This window comes from Triturus cristatus, chromosome 8 (genome assembly GCF_964204655.1).
Source record: "Triturus cristatus chromosome 8, aTriCri1.1, whole genome shotgun sequence".
NCBI classification, from domain to species: domain Eukaryota; kingdom Metazoa; phylum Chordata; class Amphibia; order Caudata; family Salamandridae; genus Triturus; species Triturus cristatus.
The window spans coordinates 225,324,446-225,339,530 of record NC_140591.1 but is presented as its reverse complement, the minus strand read 5'-3'; the positions used below and the strand labels follow the sequence as shown (position 1 = coordinate 225,339,530).

The window sequence follows — 15,085 nt, the reverse complement described above, 5'->3', positions numbered from 1 at the left end:
CAATACTTAAAAGTGCATCTTGTAAAATTCATATAAGTAGAGGTAGGGCGCCCTACATTGACCCTAACAACCAAACATTACTCACAGGCATACTCTTGTTATACCTGATAAAGTGAAAATGGGCACTCTTTGGCGCCACAACCACATTCCGTAAGTCTTTGCCATGTACTGAATAATACTTAGATCCTACTTTATACCTGCCTAATGTCACCTTCAAACACTATAGAACATGTAGGAATTGGACCACATGAATGCCCTTGAATTGAAGTGAATGAGTATACAGCAGGTCAAAGCATCCTACTGATATCCACTATCAAGTCGTGATACATCATCAAACATCTTGTCGTTATAATGGTACCTTTTCTCAGTTATGTACCGTATCAAAGTACGTAGGATAAGAATGGTACTTACCTAGTTGTCCTGGACCAAAGTGATTGGGATTAGATTCAGGCATCTCCTGATCTACAAGAAATAGAAAGATAAGATGTGGGAAGTTGCTGTATTAATCTGAGAGAGCAACAACAGGGACGCGTCGACCCAGCGGGTCCGAGTTAGATGATAGACATTGAGAAGGACGGTCGTAATGATCTCCATGTTGATATCTGCCACATACAATTTTAGGGTCATTAACTGACCAACTAACTGCATCATTTTGTCATCTCCCAAAGCTGTCCACAGGGACAAGCAAAGTAAGGAGTTAAAAGAAAAATCCTGGGTTAGTCCTACATATCACAAAATAACATAAAATATCTGTCACCTTCTTCAACTCAACTGATGACTAGGTGCAGAAAAAATGTACCTAGTACCACGTTCAAAATATGGTGAGCTTCTCATCTCTGCACTATACTTCACTTCTAAGTGTGTGCGCAAAGGGCAGGTTGGGACAGCGTGTCGTATCATTTAAAATGCACTCTTTCCAGTGGAGGCTCGAACCCAATAGTGCACTCTGAGCAGCGCATTGGTGAAAGCTAATCAGTTGTTTGAAGCCCCCAGTATGCCTTTCACTGCAGGTGGTGACCCGGCCTCCATTTCAAAGGGGGGCAGTGATCCTCCTGGAGGCGGATTCAGTGACCCCTATATCCACCCACAAGGTGCACCTTTGGGGGGGGGGGAGGGAGGAGACACCTGTGCACCACCGCTGTGTGTCCCTTAGCATGCTCCTCCTCCCATCCTGAAATATAATCAAAACCTTGGATGCTGGTGAGAGGTGTAGCATTTCCTATTTGATTGTTTCAGTTGTCAGACAGTGGTGGATGCCATGGAATAGAATGGGTGGAGCGGGGCATAAAAAAAAATTCACTTACCTGGCTGCCGGACGCCGCCTAACTTCTGTTCTTCAATTGATGCAGGGATGCGCATAGGCTCCCAGACTCCCCTAAGCCAGTCATGACGCTGTTGTCACCACCATGACAGCAGCTTCGAGCTTGGTCTGAGCGCCCTGGTTCGGCACACAGACAGGGACTCAGAGCCTGTGCATGTTCTCAACCTAGGCTGTGCAATACAGTCGAGTGGAGAACATGCTAAGTGCACATGACTGGCCAGCCCAAGACGGCAAGCCAAACCGTCATGCGCTCTTAAGGGCACTCCTCCCCCGTTGGCTGTGACAACAGGCCAGCCCCGCCCTGTAGAACTGCCTCAGTATGGAAAAATAAAATGATAATAACACTGTGTTATTATCATTTTTTGTTTCCTTTTTGCACTGCTCAAAGAGTAGTGAGACGGCACCTCTCCGCCTTAGCGGAGGAGCCGCCGCTGTATGTCAGAACTTGAATTTTTAAAACATGGACAAATATTAATTCAGAGTTCAGGGTCATTTACTGCCCTCCTTTATAAGGAGAACATGCAGCTGTCAGGTTCGCTCCAGCCATTCTGGTTTAGAGCTTTCTCAAGGAAATAGCAAGTACAGTTACAAAACGCAAAACTGAATGATTTACTTGTTCCTTCATTTGAAAACATATTTTTGCTGGGTCTGGTGGTGCCATATTATGCATTGCCTTACTGGTCTCCTGTAAAGAGTAATTCTTTCACTATGCCATTTTCATCTTTTAGCTGCTAAAATATGAATATGACTTGTTGAAAGTGTTAAGATTCCCACCAGGATCTCATATTACATCACCTTGCGTCACATGGCGATGCCCAATCGAATCAATCAAAAACCCTCCAGAAGTATATTTACCTTATTCCATCACCATCAAAACTTAACCTCTTCAGTGCCCTGCCCTTTCCCCGCCCTGTGCCGGGCGTTGAATTAGCGGGCGGGGTTCATGACGAGATAGTCTCGTCATGGGCACAGCGCAACCGTGCTCCATGACGAGACTATCTCGTCATGGGCACTGAAGGGGTTAAACTGTCGTAGCTACAAACAAAATCTATGTGGCTTACAGCTACCGTCCCACATAACATCGTCTACATGGAAACTATATCTCTGGCTCCTGCCGCCCTTCCCCACCCTACATCTTGGCTCTCCATTCCCTCCTTCCCGGTGTATGGTAGCTGCTCCTGATCTCTTTGTGAGTGACAGAACTGCTGTTGGGCTCATCCAGATACCCCCTGCTTTCCTCATGGACCCCAGACCTAGGGAGGCCATCGTAGCAGTTTACAATTACTGCAGGGGTCTTCTGTTGTACATAAAGGTCGCCTGAAGCCACATTTAACATCATGAACCAGATTTACTAACATTTTGTGTCATGGTTGCATCACTTTTGTGGAACTTCCATGATGTAAAAAGCTAGTAGATATGTACAAAGCCACGCAAGTGGCGATTTGTGCCGCCTTGCGTGACTTTGTAAAGAAAATGTAACACAATGCAGCGGCTGCCGATGCATTGTGTTACATTTCATCCTGGGAGGCGTTCCATGGGTGGAACATGGGCGCTCCCATACATTCACTCATGGATTTCACTCAATCCCAGATTTACAAAGGTGTCTAAACCTGGGATTGCGTGAAATTGCTACGCCACCCAGAGGACGGCGTAACACTGAGAAAAATCTTTTTATCTTCTCATTATTAAGGGTGGGCGTAGTTCGCGAAGTAGCACTTCGCGAAGCTACGCAAAGTGAAGTTCGCACTACGCGAGCTACGCGTAGCACTTCGCGAACTGCGAAGTAACATGTTCGCACTGTGCAAGATGTTGTTTTCAATGATTGCACAGTGCGGACAAGCAACCGGCACTGTGCAATCATTGAAAATGGCATCTTGCACAGTGCGAGCTGTAGTTTTCTGCTGCTCGAGTAGATTTTTACTCGAGCTGCAGCTTTCTCAACGCGAACTGGTAGTTTCTCATCGCGAGCGGTCGCGAGCATACGCGACCCCTCGCAATGAGAAACCTGACCTTCTCGCGTTGGGAATCTCGCCGGGAGGTTTATTTTCCATGCTCGCGATCGCGAACAAGGAAAAAGTCTCGCCAGGATGTCATTTTGCTTGCTCGCGGTCGCGAGCAAGCAAAAAATGACCGCAGCACTACGCAACACTACGCTACGCGTGTTCGCACTGTGCTACGTGCAGTTCGGGAAGTGCGAAGTAGCGCGATCTTCGCAAACTACGCGAGCGTAGCGTAGTGCTTCGCCCAGGCCTACTCATTATTTCCTCTTTCTACATGTGCTGCATTGTGCAGCACACATAGAAAGAGGAACATGCCTCGAGAGATTGTTTTTGGGCAGGAAGGTATCCCTTTCTGCATGAAAACAATTCTCCGGTAATGTAGCACCCTTGCATTGTGGTGTACGGATGCCTGTATTAGCTTGAGGCTGCCTGAAGTGCGCCAACACAACGAGAGAGCAGAATTGCGCCATATCTGAGTAGACATGGTGCATTTCTGCTCTTTCCCTTTCAAGCAACGCTGCGCAGCAAGTTGCCTTGCTACACCGCGTTGCGTGAAAGGTTGTTAAATCTGGCCCTGTGTTTTTTTAGTTACTTTTTACAACTGTGGCACACATCCTTGGATCTGAATCTTGTTCTAAAGTGCTAATGGCTTCTAGCATCTAGCAGCAGCTTTTAACGATGCAATTCATGATCCATTCATCGCAGAGAAACACAAGTCTCTTTAGTACATTGGGCAAAAATGTTCGTAACGCCAGAATGCTTTGCTGTGAAAGTGAACTCCTCTCAGATTTAGTACAGGTGCATACACCATAGGTCCACGTGGGTCAGGTCTGTCCTCATTTTCAGGCTATCCAAATATGTTCAAGTTTATTTTATTTAGCAGAGTTACTTAAAACCATCGCTACAAAATATCTCATTACATGTTAAAAATTAAAACCGATTAAAAAAACATTATAACCAAATGGTGTTTACAGTACATTAAAAGAATAAGCAGTTATTTTAGCAGCGTCAGTCTTTTTCCTTGTCAGCTGTATTGCTGTTCTGACTTGGCATTTTCTTCTTCACTTGTTTTAAGAATTTTACAAAGCGGCAATTAAGCTGCGTGTCCTCGCGTGCAAAACATGCCAGCACAGCCTGTCTCCGTGTGCGAATGCCTCTCTGGTTAAAAAGTGGTTTTAAAAGCTGTCTTCTTTCCTCTGTTAGATCTTTGCATGTGCAGAGGAGATGCAGCGTATCTTCTTGCGGTATACCACATAAACGGCAATTACAATCAGATTGGTTTTTCAGCCAATGTGGAAAGTGCTTTGTGCATGGCAACAAGTCTAATCTGTATTTTAAAAATTGAATTTTTGTATGTTTGGCAAAACCCGAAGCTAAATACTTTTGTGCAGCCAGGGAGGAGTAGGAACTTAAGGTCATCCAGCCATGCGACCTCCTTGTTAGGGCTGCCTTATCTTCGATCCAAATATAATAAATGTGCCTGAATGAAGGCCGGATCAGTGCTGATTGTCAAGCTCTCCAAATAAAATGAACTTATATGGATATTTAAACTGATTTAGAGAGTCAGTGGTTAGCTTAAGATTCCAGAATGTGTCCAGCCCTCCTGGACCGCTGTAGGACACCCCTATATAACATGTGATAAACAGTAAACACAGGTTATAACTTTGAGCAAACCACTCTTCCCGTTCAGCTTTGCAAGATGCGGTAGGTCGTGCTTAGGAAGATGAGAGTTTATATGTGGAGACTGCTAAAGGGCTTTTCACCTCTCTTCTGAAATGACAACCTACCCTAAGCATTAGCAAAGCATGCTTCATTTGTTGTTGTTGTCTTTATTTAAAACCCTAAAACATGAATATTTGCTCTTTTTTCATGATATAATGTGCAGAGAAACCTCTGGCATTGACACCTGGATAATGGACCCGGTTACATCTGTGTGAGGCTGATGAAACTAGGAAACAGAAGGTGCACTGGAACGATAATACTGCTGAACATCAAACAATAAAATATCACGATATCGGAATATTGAGGACAAGTATTGAGGACAAAAATATCGATAGTGCTTATATAGGAATTATAGATTTACTATTCCTAAATCCACATCTATGTGTCTCGAAGGCATGTATATATTTTCAAGGTTCATATATGTGGAGTTAGGTAAACAAAATCTATGCTTACCTTTCTATATTTCAACTTCAATACCTTGTCCTTGATATTTCCATACTACTGGAACTACCAGCAGTATGAATTGCCAGGATTGATAACATCTCAGCTACAGTCAAATGTAACTGTCTGTTTCAAATATACAACATATACCTAAGGGTGGGCTTTGGGTCAGCCCCTTGTTCGTGATTGGGTAGCTTTGTTGTCTATTTCAGTTGTCTGCTCTTGATTCATTGGCTTTCCCCTATTCTTGTGTTTGTCTCGCCCAGGAGCATTCTGATCTCACAATGTTCTGATTGGATGATTTGTATCATTCAACGGCATACTTGATGGGACTCATTTTTTGTTATTGAGCACCCCATGGAACTGCATGTGTTCCTTGCTCTTTATGTACGCTTTCTTTTTTACTTCCCCCAAACTTCCTGCTTTAATCGTCATGCTTTTCGATATGATTACATCTTCCATTATTAGACACAGTGCTTAATTTGACCCGGTGGTTTCCAGTGCTCAGAACCGTCATTTAATTGTCAACACCGGCGCTTGTGACAGTCTGCCACAAGGTGGCGTTGTCTTGCTAATTTAGAGATGACCACAGCAGCAGTTAATGAATAATTCAATATGTATTAAAAATGACAATTACCTGTTGCCCAGGCCATTCACATAGCTTTGGGGGCCTGAAATAGTCTGAATTGTCACGCTTGTAGAAACGTGATGTTAGTAGTTGTATTGTTACTATCATTGGCATCATAGCAGGGGCATTGTGTGGTGCAAGCTTCTGCGATCTACCGACAATAGCCCTGGCACTTATTTATTTTTTACAAATTAAGCACTGATTGGACGTGACTGGAATCACTGATGTCCTCCCGTTTTCAGAGGAAATCTGTAGTCAAGGGGATGTCCGTCAAACTTTTCTCATTTTGTCAGAGGCTGGTGAGAGTGGTGAAGAGAGGCACGTGCTGCAGAAGACAGATGGACATCACAAGAGGCTGCTAGAAAGATTGTGGGTACAGCATTCTACTGGTCTCACCAAATGGGGACCTCTTCTGTAGTCACACTTTCCTCAGGAGGTAGACCCGTGGTTGCACCTCCGATACAGCACGGACTGTGCAGGATCCTGTGTTGCCCTGACGAAGACCCAAGACCCATTTTGGGCTCATAGTGAGGCCACATGTTGGCATTACGTAGGGAAGGATGAGTCATCATTTCTCAACATATATTGATATGGTAAATGTTTTAATCCTGACGTACTCTGAAGAAAACAGGAAATCCCTTAGGTATACTGGGAGGTGGTTTTAGGTTCTCCCTTAAATCCCACATATATTCGACGCCATTTATCCAGATCTTCCTCTTTCTGAGGTTGGGACCACCGTGGTGGTGATATCTTACCATGGTGGGACACACTAGCCAGAGAAGAAGCATGCCACGACTATGTGGATGAGACTTTTCAGTCCAAAGTCTTTGTTCTTTCCCACACTGGATAATTAGGCCAAGTGTAAATTTCCCTACTCGATCTCATGTAGACTTGTTAGTATGTATGCCTCTGATCCAAGCCTGTAATTGTAACAATATCTCAGCAGGAATTGATTGAATTATTTGTAGTTGTATGTACAAGACATTACAAACACACAGAGAGAAAAAGAGGCTGCAAATATTTTGATTAATGCGCCCATGGGCGTCATATATTTAGGGAAGATTAACGAAAGAGTCAGCAGATTATAACAGCACTGTTCGGTCTAAATACCAAAACAACCCTAAGGGAAAAAGTGTACAATGTGCTCGTGACATAAGTGTGACGGCGCAAGTGACAACGTGAAGAAAACCATAGCAAGGGGCGCAACACAATATATACAGAGTATGTACAAATTCAAGGTTCCAGGCAACAATTTCAATTGTTCATCTGAAAGTTCTCAAGGAGTTTTTTACAAGGGAACCAAAAGATCCAAGAGCGCCAAAAGGATTTGGAGCTGATGGGCACAGGTCAAGCCTGGCATTGCCCATGCAAGAAGTACACACCTGGAAGCTGAGCAAGCGTGCAACCTTCTTAAAGGGCACACAGGCCACGCTACACTTATTAAACAAGATGGAAATAACGAACCGAAGAATAACAATGTAAATGTGACAGGCAGTGTAAGGGTGCAGATGTTCACATCACATAGTCATTCTGTCGACAGGAGCCAGCGACAGGATGCCTCTGGTGTTATTTTTATTTGTGTCCACAGTTGTCCGAGGGGCAGAGAGTCACTCCTGAGGCCATAGGTGGGTAATTTGGTAGGGACTAGGGCAGGAGTTTCCAGTTCCAACATAGATTCAGGATGGGCGGATCCATACCAGATTTTCAGCATTTTATCCACATCAGACAAACGTACACATAATAGATCTAAATGTAAAGTTCTGGCATAGATTCATCCTTCCTTGGTCTATACTGGACATCTCTGGCCAGGGACTGTGTATCATCGCCTCGGTGTGGAATGTGAATTACCTGGCCTCCTCTCAGTGACTTTTTCCACTGCCCAGGCTTTATCTGAATGAAGCATAGTAAGCAGTGTGCATTGTTTAAGTCAACATATCTCTATGCCTTTTGTCATCTAGCCCTGGCAATGCTAATCGGTCTCGCTTACCTTTACATGCAAGCGAGACCAACTGGCATTGTCAATGTTGGTCTATAGATGTTTTCACTGCCTTTCTAGAACAATGTTGTAGCCTTCACCTTTCTGCTGCAGTCTAACTAGTGACCACTAGGTGGCACTGAAAAGCAGAAAAGTGGGGTTTGAACGTGGCTCTGTTTTCATAAATGTACGGCGGCGTTTGGAGATGGCCAATGAAGAATCTACAGACGATGAAACCAAAAAGGTCCGTCCTGAAGTTGGGTCAAGCAGATGGGAAGGAAAGCAGCACAAAGCAACTGAGAGCAAAGATTGGCTCTGTGGAGTATTCCATACAAAGTTATTTCCGACAGCCAAATTTAGCTGACTGTAGGAAAACCGCAAAAAAGCAGGGACCTAGGATTCATTATGGAGCTTTTTTTTAATATAGTGCAAACTTAGCACGAAGGTATCGGGTATCAGAGCGCTTTACATAGCACCAGTTGCGTCGTTACATGAGGACACATTAATTTTTGTTAGGCACGGGGAGATTAAGTGATTTGCCCAGAATCACAGGATGTTCAGCGTAAGTGTCGAGACTCTAACCTGGTTCCCCAGATTTGAGGTCGACCACCATAGCCGTTAGGCCAACTCCTCTCAAACACTTTCTCTACCTGGGGCCATATTACACAAAGTGCCTCTGAGGCGTAATGGGAGCGTGTGCCCACTTTTTGCAACCATTATGCACTTTGGTATTTCAAAGGAGCCACAGACGTTTATGTTTCCCCTTCTGCAAAACATGCCTGTGTGAGCTCAAGGGAGCATTCCTTCATATGCATGGGTTGTGCTCCATTGTAAATAAAGGTCTCCTTTATCCTTATGCACACCCCATATATGAGGCACTGATGCATGGGCAAAAGAGCTATTGGGAGGTGCACATATTGTTCTCCAGATATGAGGTGGTGCATAGTCAGTTTGCCCCTGAGGGTGCCCCTTGAAAGGGGGCATGGGGTCTTGGGCCTAGGGTGACTAGGTGTCCCGAATTTGCCCGGACAGTCCCGGAGTTTCACCGGCTGTCCCGGCAGATTTCTGCAATTTTGGCTCATGTCCTGTTTTTACAGGGGGTCGACTGAAACCAGTGAGAGGCACTTATTAGGCACTCTAAAGTTGTGCTAGTTTGCAGCTGTGATAAGTAAGCAATTTAATTACCAGGTATGATGCTGATTTTAGAAATTACATTGCATTTATATTCTTAGTGCTTGATCGGTGTTCCTGTGTTGGTGAGAGTTGTCATTCTTGCTTGCCAAGAGAAACATCGCTCAGAGGTGGGGAGCGTCTCAGCCTCCGGAGGTGGGCGACTGGGAGAAAGACTTAGACTGGTCTATGTTCAGAGAAAAAGCTGTATATGTGGCCCGTGGTTGCCCTAAGAAGTGGGCTCGTGTGTGGGGCATGTGGAATTCATATCGTGGAGATATATGTCAGCCACCTTTCTCCCCCATTGGAGATGACCCCCCTCACCTTAGACCTTCCAAATGACATTTTTGTACTACCTGATGTAACCTATTGTCAACTTGTGATCCCTTTCTTACTCCTCTGTAATGTGACTGATATGCTGGTGCGGATTAATAAAAAGTTTTACAAAAAAAAAAAAAAGAGTTGTCATTCTGCGCAGCACCGTTGATGTACAATTGTAGTCCTTCTATTTTACAAAATGTCCCGGTTTTTGGTTCTCAAGATCTGGTTACCCTACTTGGGCCACCCTAACCAAACCTCCGGAGTCAGGTACAGTCACACACTGCTCCCACCAGCAGGTGGATCCCTACCCCTCTTTAAAATATAGCTGAGTCAGCTGGCAGTGAAAAGATGTCACTGCAGTCTCAAATCGTGGGTCCATCTTTTTCTGTAGCATCTTCCTCGCAAAGGTGCAAACTGTCAGGGCGCATGTCGCAGCTGGGGAGAGAATGTTGTTCCATAACTGGGTCCATGTTTAAACTGGGCAGACACTATTGAGGTTGCACCATGGCGCAGACAGGGACAGTGCACCTTTTGTCTCATACAGTGTGGGAGCCGGCCTCGTGGCGTGGTCCTGTTCCCCCTCGCTAAGCCGCACGAGGTCCCATGCACCTCGGGGCTCCTCCATTTTGGAATACACGTCACTCCACGTGACCTCCTGCGTGACCCCGCTTCACCCGGCCTCTGTCCCAGCGAGGCCCGACATTAAGGCGCCAACCCCTGGTCCGGGGCATACCACATGAACCCTTCCCACCCCGGCGGCGGGCAGTATCGATGGGACCCCCAACCGTCCTTCCACACCTAGGTGCGATCGCCCACAGCTCTCTGGGGCCTGGCGCCTCTCCTGCTGGGCGTCTGGCCGCTCCCTACCCGGCCTCTCCGCCCCCTCCGGGCACAAGGGTCCGGACATCAAAGGGCTCCAGTCCTATATCTGAGGCGACCTGACAACAGGACAACAGTTGTATCCTGGAGTCAAGAGCCCTGCTGATCGGATCGCGGCTGACCCTACGGAAGAAGACTCATCCTGAACCCACACTCTGAGCCCTGCTGACGACGTCTCGGCTCCACCGTGCTTAAAGACCACCACGAACCTTTGGGGCCCTGCTGACGCTGTCGCGGCCCGACCTTGTTGAACCTTACCTCAGAGCCCAGCTGACCTCGTCGCGGCTCGACCAAAGTGGACCTACCACCGGAGCCCTGCTGACTGTGTCGCGGCTCGACCCAAGCGGATCTACCCTCCGAGCCCTGCAGACGCCGTCGCGGCTCCCCACGTCCGAGCTGCTCTGAGACCAGCACTCAAGGTCTGGCGCAGAGCCCTTCCGTACCTGGTTGGTACTAAGACTGTCCCGCTACCCTATCCCTCTAACAGACATTGAGCCTCTTACTGGATCCCTCGATCCCACTGTAAATATTGCACGTATTACTGCTGATAAAGAACCACGTCAAGCAACTGATATTGAGTCCTGTGTGGTGGTGTTACTGGGCGTAGTGCGATCATAGGAGAAAGACCTCCCCGAAGGGGGCTTCTCAGCGGCGCTCGGCTATAATTTTGCGGTAGGAAGGTGCCCCGGAATAGTCTCCCCGACTCCCCGGTGGCCCTCCCTCCAACATTTGGTGGCCAGCGACGGGATCCGAGCCAGACGCAATCGTACAGTCAAGTAACGCACCCACTACCTAACCAGACGGAAAGAAAAGGGAAGCATGGATGGCCAAGAGGCAACCGTGGCCGCAACCTTCCAGCCGGAAAGGTTGGAAGAATACACCTACAAAGAACTGAAACAATTCTGCAAGGACAAAGGGATCCCAACCACAGGATTGGGCACCAAGGAAGAAATGCAGAAAGCCCTGAAAGCCTGGACAGAACCCGAGACCACCCCACCCCGAGCCGAAGGGACCTCGGCCCGGGACGGAAACCTGCCAACCCCAACCCCGACAGATGGGGGGCGAACCGTCCCAGAAACCAGCCTTTCCCACGAAGAAATGCGAGAACGGGAGAGAGTCCGGACACACGAAATGGACCTCGCCCGACTCCGGCTGGACGGTGAGCTCCTACTGGCGGAGAAGAAAATAGCCTTGGAGCAACTACGGCTGCAAGAGGAAATCGAGGAAAAGAAACGGCATCGGGAACTAGAGGAGAGACGGCTAACCCTCGAGCACGAGAGGAGCCTCAAGGAACTTGAACTAAAAGCTAAAACGGGGGAGACCAGCACCCCCGGAGCCCGGGACGCTCTGCCACTGACCGAGCCAAAGGTTCACATCCCCAAGGATGTCGTCAAGGAGTACTATAAAAATGACGACATCCAGCAATGGTTCCGAGCGTACGAAGTAGCCATGACCTCCCATCGGGTACCCCGGAAGGATTGGGGTGCCGGCCTATGGGGGAGGTTCCTCAGCGAGGGCCGGGATACCCTGCTGCAACTCCCTGACGCGGTGATGACATCATACGACCACATGAAAGAAGCCCTACTCACAGGCTACGGACTATCAGCCGAGATGTACCGGCAGCGCTTCCGGGACTGCAAGAAGCTCCCCGGTACCACGTGGGTCGAATACGTGGACTTCTTCAGCCGAGCATTGGAAGGATGGATAAAAGGAAGCAAGGTCACCTCATACAATGAACTGTTCGACCTCATTGTCTGGGAGCACCTCGCCAACAACTGCTTTGTTGAACTAAGGCAACACCTCCTGGACAGTAAACTGACCGAGCCCCGGAAGCTCGCCGCCGAAGCAGACCGATGGGTCAACACCCGGGTCCCCCGGAACCCCGTGGGGGACTACCAACGGAGTACCACGGGACCTCCCCGCCAGCGAGGTGGAGGAGGGGGGTCCCACCACAGTCGAGAATTCCCGGCCGGGCCGCCCAGAAGCCCGCCACGAGGCCAAGCCACCAACCACACGTCCCCGACCCTGGGCCGAAGGGGGACTCCTATCGCACGGCCTGGACCACGACCAACAGTGACCTGCTTCGGCTGCCAGCAGACCGGCCACTATGCGAGCGACCCGGCCTGCCCCGTGAACCGACGGAACGGGACCGCTGGGCCCCCTCCCCGGCAAATAGCCGCCGCAGCCCTGGGGGAGTGAGAAGACGAGGAGGAGAACCACGACGGCGGGTCCCCCGAGTGGGAACCAGCTGCCATGTCGCTTGTATGCCTGGGCTCCCGAGAAATGGTGCCCCGAGCTGCCATCCCAAGCAACACCCAGAAGTACCAACAGTGGGTCACCATCAATGGACGACGTGCCGAGGCCCTCCGGGACACTGGGGCCAGTGTGACCGCTGTCCGCTGCCACCTGGTGACCCCCGAACAAATCCTGCCGCATGTCCTATGCCCTGTCCGGACCGCGGACAACACCGAGAGCATGTGCCGGATGGCCAGGATCCCCTTCGAGTGGGGAGGAGTGTCCGGCACCCTAAAAGTGACTGTCCGCGACGACGCCCCAGTGGACTGCCTCCTGGGGAATGACCTAGAGAGCTCCCCCTGGGCCCAGGTGGAACGCCGAGAGCATCTGGGGATGCTAGGACTGCCCGAGTGGGCCTGCGCCACCACCCAGTCCATGACCGCCCAACCAGCCGCTGCCACGGCCCCCGACAAGCCGACGGGCCCCGAACTATCACCCTCCTCCGGCACAGAGGAACCTGACGAGGAGGCCGGGCCATCCGAACTTCCTACCGACGAGGCCGCCTCCCTCAGCGAGATCCCCGAGCTGGCCCAGTGGCGCCACGACGGGGGCCCCACCCGCGAACAATTCCAGCAAGAGCAGAAGGCCTGCCCGTCCCTCGAGGGGGCCCGACAGCAAGCGGCCGCCCAGGCTGCGGGGGACCCCACGGGAACCCACTGGGTCTATTGGGACAATGACTTATTGTATAGCGAGCAGAAAGTCGCCGAACTAGGGGCCAGCCGGGTGTTGGTGGTCCCCCTCCGATTTCGGGAGTTCCTCCTGAACCTGGCACATGACGTGCCCCTCGCCGGACACCTCGGGCGGGACAAAACGTACAGCCGCCTAGTGACCCATTTCTATTGGCCCCGAATGAGAAGAGACGTGGACCATCACTGCCGGTCCTGCCCGACCTGCCAAGCTAGCGGGAAGACTGGGGGTCGAGTGAAAGCCCCCCTACAACCATTTCCAACCGTCAACACCCCGTTCGAACGAGTGGGGATCGACATCGTGGGGCCCCTCGACCCCCGAACCGCCCTGGGACACCGCTTCATCCTGGTACTGGTCGACCACGCCACCCGATACCCCGAGGCCATCCCACTCCGCACCGTGACAGCTCCAGTGGTGGGGCGGGCCCTGATGGGCATCTTCTCCAGGGTGGGGTTCCCCCGAGAAGTGGTGAGCGACAGGGGTACGAACTTTATTTCAAAGTACATGAGATCCCTCTGGCAACAATGTGGGGTCACCTATAAATTCACCACCCCTTACCACCCCCAGGGGAACGGACTGGTCGAGCGGTTCAACAGAACCCTGAAGGGGATGATCAAGGGCCTGGAAGAGCCCCTGAGGAGGAGATGGGATGTCCTGCTGCCCTGCCTCCTGTTCGCCTATCGGGAGGTACCACAGAAATCCCTGGGCTTCAGCCCCTTCGAACTATTGTATGGGCACCCCGTCCGAGGGCCCCTCAGCCTGGTCAAGGAGGGCTGGGAGGCGCAAGTCCAAGATGCCCCTCCCGACGTCTACCGGTACCTCCTGACCCTGCGGAACCAGACTCGGAGGTTCCGGGCCCTGGCAGAAGCCAACCTCGAAGCCAGCCAAGAAGACATGAAACGCTGGTATGACGAAAATGCCTCAACCATCGAGTTCGAGCCGGGCCAGCAAGTCTGGGTCATGTCCCCCGTGGACCCCTGCGCCCTGCAGGACAAGTGGACCGGGCCCTTCAAGGTAGTTGAGAGGAAGAGCCCCGTCACGTACCTAGTCGACATGGAGTCCCCGAGGAACCCCCTCCGGGTCCTGCACGCCAACCGGCTCAAGCCCCACTTTGCCCGAACTAAACTAAGCCTGCTGCTGGCTACCGACGATGGGGGCGAAAGTGACTCTGAGCCCCTACCAGACCTCCTGGGGTCCTCGGGCCAAGACGGCTCCTTGGAGGGCGTCCGCCTCTCCGCCACCCTGACACCAGAACAGCGCCATGACTGCCAGAAGCTGCTGCAACCCTTCGCTGCCCTCTTCTCTCTCACGCCCGGGGTGACCCCCTGGTGCGTCCACGACGTGGATACTGGGGACAGCCCCCCTGTGCGACACCGCGCTTACAGAGTACCTGACCGAGTCCGAGCCTGCATACAGACCGAGGTCGCCAAGATGCTCGCCCTCGGAGTCATCGAGCCGTCCGACAGCCCGTGGGCCAGCCCGGTGGTCTTGGTGCCGAAGGCCGCCGCCCCCGGCACTGCCCCGGAACTCAGGTTTTGTGTCGACTACCGGGGCCTGAACGCAGTCACCAAGACCGATGCCCACCCCTTGCCACGGGCAGACGAGCTGATCGATCGCTTAGGGGCCGCCCGCTACCTAAGCACCTT

General features: G+C 50.5%; 1 protein-coding gene across 1 annotated transcript in view; it reads right to left on the bottom strand.

The window, feature by feature from the left end:
- The window catches only part of AMOTL1 (angiomotin like 1), a 324,585-nt gene that overhangs the window by 272,983 nt on the left and 36,517 nt on the right, over positions 1–15,085 (bottom strand). The window contains exon 3 of the mRNA XM_085621409.1: positions 412–462. Coding sequence (XP_085477535.1) covers positions 412–462 — 51 coding nt within the window. The remainder of the gene's footprint in view (positions 1–411; positions 463–15,085) is intronic.